We start from the raw sequence: 4628 nt of genomic DNA, 5'->3' as shown, positions 1-4628 counted from the left end.
AATAATTCACTCATTCACTGCTCCCTGAATAATTAACACTAAATAATTCACTCAGCAGCAAATCAAGATTTCTGACTCTAATCTTCATCATTTTGTGTCGTCATCATCAGCTGTAGAGTCATGTGACGGTAGTTTTCACATCTTTAAAATGTGGACTCTACTTTTTTGGTTCCATGGTGGAATATTTGAGGACAAAATACTCACCAGACACTTTATACGGTTCACCTTGCTGGTACCGGGTTGGACCCCCTTTCATTGTTGGTGGCAGAGATTCAACAAGGTGCTGAAACATTCCTCACACATTTTGGTTCATATTAACATGATGACATCACACAGCTGCTGCAGAGCCATGATGACAATCTCCTGTTCCACCTCATCCCAAAGCTGCTCTGTTAGACTGAGATCTTTGAGTCCAGTGAACTCATCGTCATGTTCCAGAAACCGGTCTGAGAGGGTCTGAGCTTTGGGACATGGAGCGTTAGAAGATGGTCCACTGTGGTCTTAAAGGGATGGACATGGTCAGCAGCAGCACTCAGGTGGGCTGTGGTCTTTAAATGATGCTCAGGTGGTACTAAAGGGTCCAAAGTGTGCCAGGAACTCCCCTACCCCCTCCTACACCATGACCCCCCCAGCAGCAGCCTGACCCGCTGATACCAGGCAGGATGGATCCATGCTTCATGTTCTGACCCGACCGTCTGAATGTGGCAGCAGAGACTCATCAGACCCGCCGACGTTCTTCCAGTCTTCTATCGTCCAGTTTTGGTGATCTTCAGTTTCCTGTTCTGAGCTGAGAGGAACCCGGTCTGGTCTCCTGCTGCTGGATCCCGTCTGCTTCAAGCTTCCACATGTTGAGCCTTCAGAGACGGTCTTCTGCAGACCTCGGTTGTAATGAGGAGTTATTTGAGGGACTGTTTCCTTTCTATCATCTCCAACCAGTCTGACCTCTGACCTCTGACCTCTGGCATCAACAAGGCATTTTCCTCTTTTTGGGAGCGTCCTCTGTAAACCCTGAGATGGTTCTAGATCACGTTCACAGTCTCTTAAACCAACGTTCTTCTTCGTTCTGATGCTCAGTTTGAACTTCAGCAGCTCGTCTTCACCACGTCTACATGAATAAATGAGCTGAGTTGCTGACGTGTGATTGGCTGGTTAGATATTTGAGTTAAGGAGCAGTTGAACAGGTGAACCTAATAAAGCAGGTGATGAGTGTTTAGTGGAGATTTTTACACAGTCATTCAACACTCACATAAAATGGTGGAAGGTAAATGTAGAGCACTGTGTAGTAAATACGGAGTGATTTCAGACACAGCTCCTGTTCTCTTGTGATGTAATATCCTATGGGAGTATTGTCACTGTGTACTTTATACTACACTTTATGTTACTGCGTTGTTTTCTACACATGAAGAAGAGTAAAGTGTCGTTCCTGATGTGTTTACAGCGCTGTGATGAAGAACCAGACGTAAACTCTGTGAGTCTTCAGCAGTCTGGATTAAATTAACCGGCTCTGTTTGGGATTAACTCAGGTTTACTGGAGTCACTGTTAAACCGGATAAATCACCACGGCAACTGATGCTGAACAGTCAACCTGCTCCAGACCACCGACCAATCAGATCACTGGAAAATAAAGAGTTATCATTCCTACAGGATCCCGACATGGACAAAAGTCCTGAGTTTACAATAAAGTGACGAGTAAAAGAGATAAATATGTTTTTATAGATCAGTAGAAACATTTTACTGTTTAAAGTTTCAGTCCAAATAACACGAGACACCTGAGTGATGAGAATTAATGATGAATAAAAACCAAAGATTATCCAGACTGTACTAGTACTTTACTGTAGTACAGTTAGAGGTACTAGTACTTTACTGTAGTACAGTTAGAGGTATTAGTACTTTACTGTAGTACAGTTAGAGGTACTTGTACTTTACTGTAGTACAGTTAGAGGTACTAGTACTTTACTGTAGTACAGTTAGAGGTACTAGTACTTTACTGTAGTACAGTTAGAGGTACTTGTACTTTACTGTAGTACAGTTAGAGGTACTAGTACTTTACTGTAGTACAGTTAGAGGTACTAGTACTTTACTGTAGTACAGTTAGAGGTACTAGTACTTTAAATCCAACACATTGTTAAAGATGAAACCAGTCAGCAGTGTGTAGTCGACTCACATTTCAGATGTCTATGAGTTGTTAACAGCTCCACCAAATACTGATTCTTCCCTCTAAACTTCTCACATGCTTTCATTTCAATAAATGTTCAAATGATCCAATATTTCAGCAACAATCAAAGCTCTGCTGTTACATCTACCAGTAATAGTTCACTTACCAAATATTACTGTAAAGTCTTTATGAACTAAAACACATTGTTTGTAACCAGCTTCCAAAATATACTTTACCAGTAACTTTAACACTATATTAATCTCATTTTCTGTTTAACTGCACAAATAAAAGACTTTACTAAATATAAAGTGTGATATTGTGTGATATCAATGATGAGAGGCAGAGACTTTACCTTCAGTAGAGTTGTGTTTATTGCTGAAACTATCAGAGACACATGATAACATGGACAGGTTCTGTCTCTCATAGCTGAGCTCTACATACTCTGCATGCTGCTCTTCATCATTCCCTCATACCAGGGGTGTCAAACATGAGGCCCGTGGGCCAGAACCGGCCCGCCAAGGGGTGCAATCCGGCCCACTTTCCTTCCTGTCTTCTTTTCCTTCCTACCCTCCTGTCATCTGTCCTTCTTTCCTTCCTCCCTTTCTTACTTCTTTCCTTCTTTGTTTCCTTCCATCCTTTTCCATCCATTTTCTTTTCCTTTCTTTCTCCCTTTCCTTCCTTGCTCCTTTGCTTTCTTTTCTTCTTTCCCTGATACCAATACCACTGTACATACTCTGCATGCTGCTCTTCATCATCATGCTGCTCTTCATCATTCCCTCATACCAATAACACTGGAGCCCTCTGCTGGTCCTGACCTGCAATCACATGCACACACTTCATAACACAAGAACACATTATAGAAACACATTTGGTCATTTACATTATTAAGAATATTAAATTACGAGGGAGGGAGGAATAAGGAAGAAAAGGAAGGAGGAAGGAAGAAAGGAAAGAAGGAAGGAAAGGAGGGAGGAAGGAGGGAAAGGAAAGGAAAGGAAAGGAGGGATGAAGGAAGGAGGGAGGAAGGAAGGAAGGAAGGAAGAAGGGAGGAAGGAAGGGAGGAAAGGAAAGGAAAGAAGGAAGAAGGAAGGAAGGAAGGAGGGAGGAAAGAAGGAAGGAAGGAAGGAAAGGAGGGAGGAAGGAAGGAAGGGAGGAAAGGAAAGAAAGAAGGAAGGAAAGGAGGGAGGGAGAAAAGAAGGAAGGAAGGATGGAGCGGAGGGAGGAAGAAGGAAGGAAATGAGGGAGGAAGGAAGGAAGGGAGGAAGGAGGGAGGGAGGAAAGAAGGAAGGAAGGAAAGGAGGGAGGAAGGAGGGAAGGAAAGAATGATGGAAGAAAGGGGGATGGAGGAAGTACAGACGGAAGGAAGGAAGGGAGGAAAGAAGAATAAGACGGGGTCAATTTGACCCGGGAGGACGACACAAGGGTTAATGACGGGAGCTAGCTAAACTCTACGAAGCTCCATTTCAATTCAAAACGTTTCTAACAGTTTTCTAGCTTAAACTCGGTCTGAAACACATCAGAGAGATTTAAAATGTCTTTAGTGATAAGTTGTGACACGTTGACACACATGACTAACCTGTGTTATAGAAGAAAAGCAGAGACAGGAGACGTTAGTGTTCATTCAGCAGGCTGTTCTCTGTCTGAGGAGACGAACTAGCTTGTTTTGGTGGATCCTCCCCCTGCTGGCGGAACAGAAGAACTACACTCTACAACATAAAGATTAAACCCATAATAACAAGAATATATGTTCATCTGGCTTGATTCACTAAAACACATTAAATAACATTTCCAACCTGACAATATTGACCATTTGTAGCTCTCACAACAACAACCACAAATATACTGAATTTCAATGTGATGGATTTTATCAAAAGTTATATTGTTTAGAATATTGAAATACAAAAGACTTCAATTGGACTAAAAACTCAACTAACAAATATACAGCAAGAAAAAAAAACAGTAAAACACACTGAAGGTTCAAATGTAAGATGTATACAGTACATAAAAATAAATAAGTGGTAGATCAGTGGATTAAAATGAGTTTGAAGAAGTGATTTAAAGGAAGATAAAGCAAAAACTAACAGAAGAAGTACACTCCACAAAATAAAGCTTGAAAATAATATTAAGCATATACGTAATTCTGGCCTTTGTAACCAAAATCTAAACTAAACTAAACAAAAACAAACAAACAAAAAACAGACATAAAATAGCATTTCCAGCCTTAAGGCAATTTTCACATAGAGCAGGTCTAGACTGGACTCTTTAATTTTATTTAATTTGTTTAATTTTAAGTATAATTTAAAGCAAATCATTATTTCATGCTGTATTTTATTTTTTATTTTTGAGTTGCCATTGTGTATGAAATGCACTATATAAATAAAACTGCCTTGCCTTAATTTAAAGAGACTCAACATTCGCCCATGAGCAGCACTTGGTGACAGCAGTGAGGAACTGGGTTCTAGTTGACCGTACA

General features: G+C 40.8%; 1 protein-coding gene across 1 annotated transcript in view; it reads right to left on the bottom strand.

Moving 5' to 3' along the window:
* Positions 1-309: 309 nt before the first annotated feature.
* The window catches only part of LOC128364245 (NACHT, LRR and PYD domains-containing protein 3-like), a 14557-nt gene continuing 10238 nt past the window's right edge, over positions 310-4628 (bottom strand). Inside the window, exons 9-11 of the mRNA XM_053324785.1 lie at positions 2889-2970; positions 693-1145; positions 310-461 (exon numbers count right to left, since the gene is read on the bottom strand). Of these exons, the coding sequence (XP_053180760.1) occupies positions 310-461; positions 693-1145; positions 2889-2970 (687 nt within the window). The remainder of the gene's footprint in view (positions 462-692; positions 1146-2888; positions 2971-4628) is intronic.

This window comes from Scomber japonicus, chromosome 9 (assembly GCF_027409825.1).
Source record: "Scomber japonicus isolate fScoJap1 chromosome 9, fScoJap1.pri, whole genome shotgun sequence".
Classification (NCBI taxonomy): domain Eukaryota; kingdom Metazoa; phylum Chordata; class Actinopteri; order Scombriformes; family Scombridae; genus Scomber; species Scomber japonicus.
The sequence above is the reverse complement of the archived record's forward strand: the minus strand, read 5'-3'. Positions and strand labels throughout refer to the sequence as shown.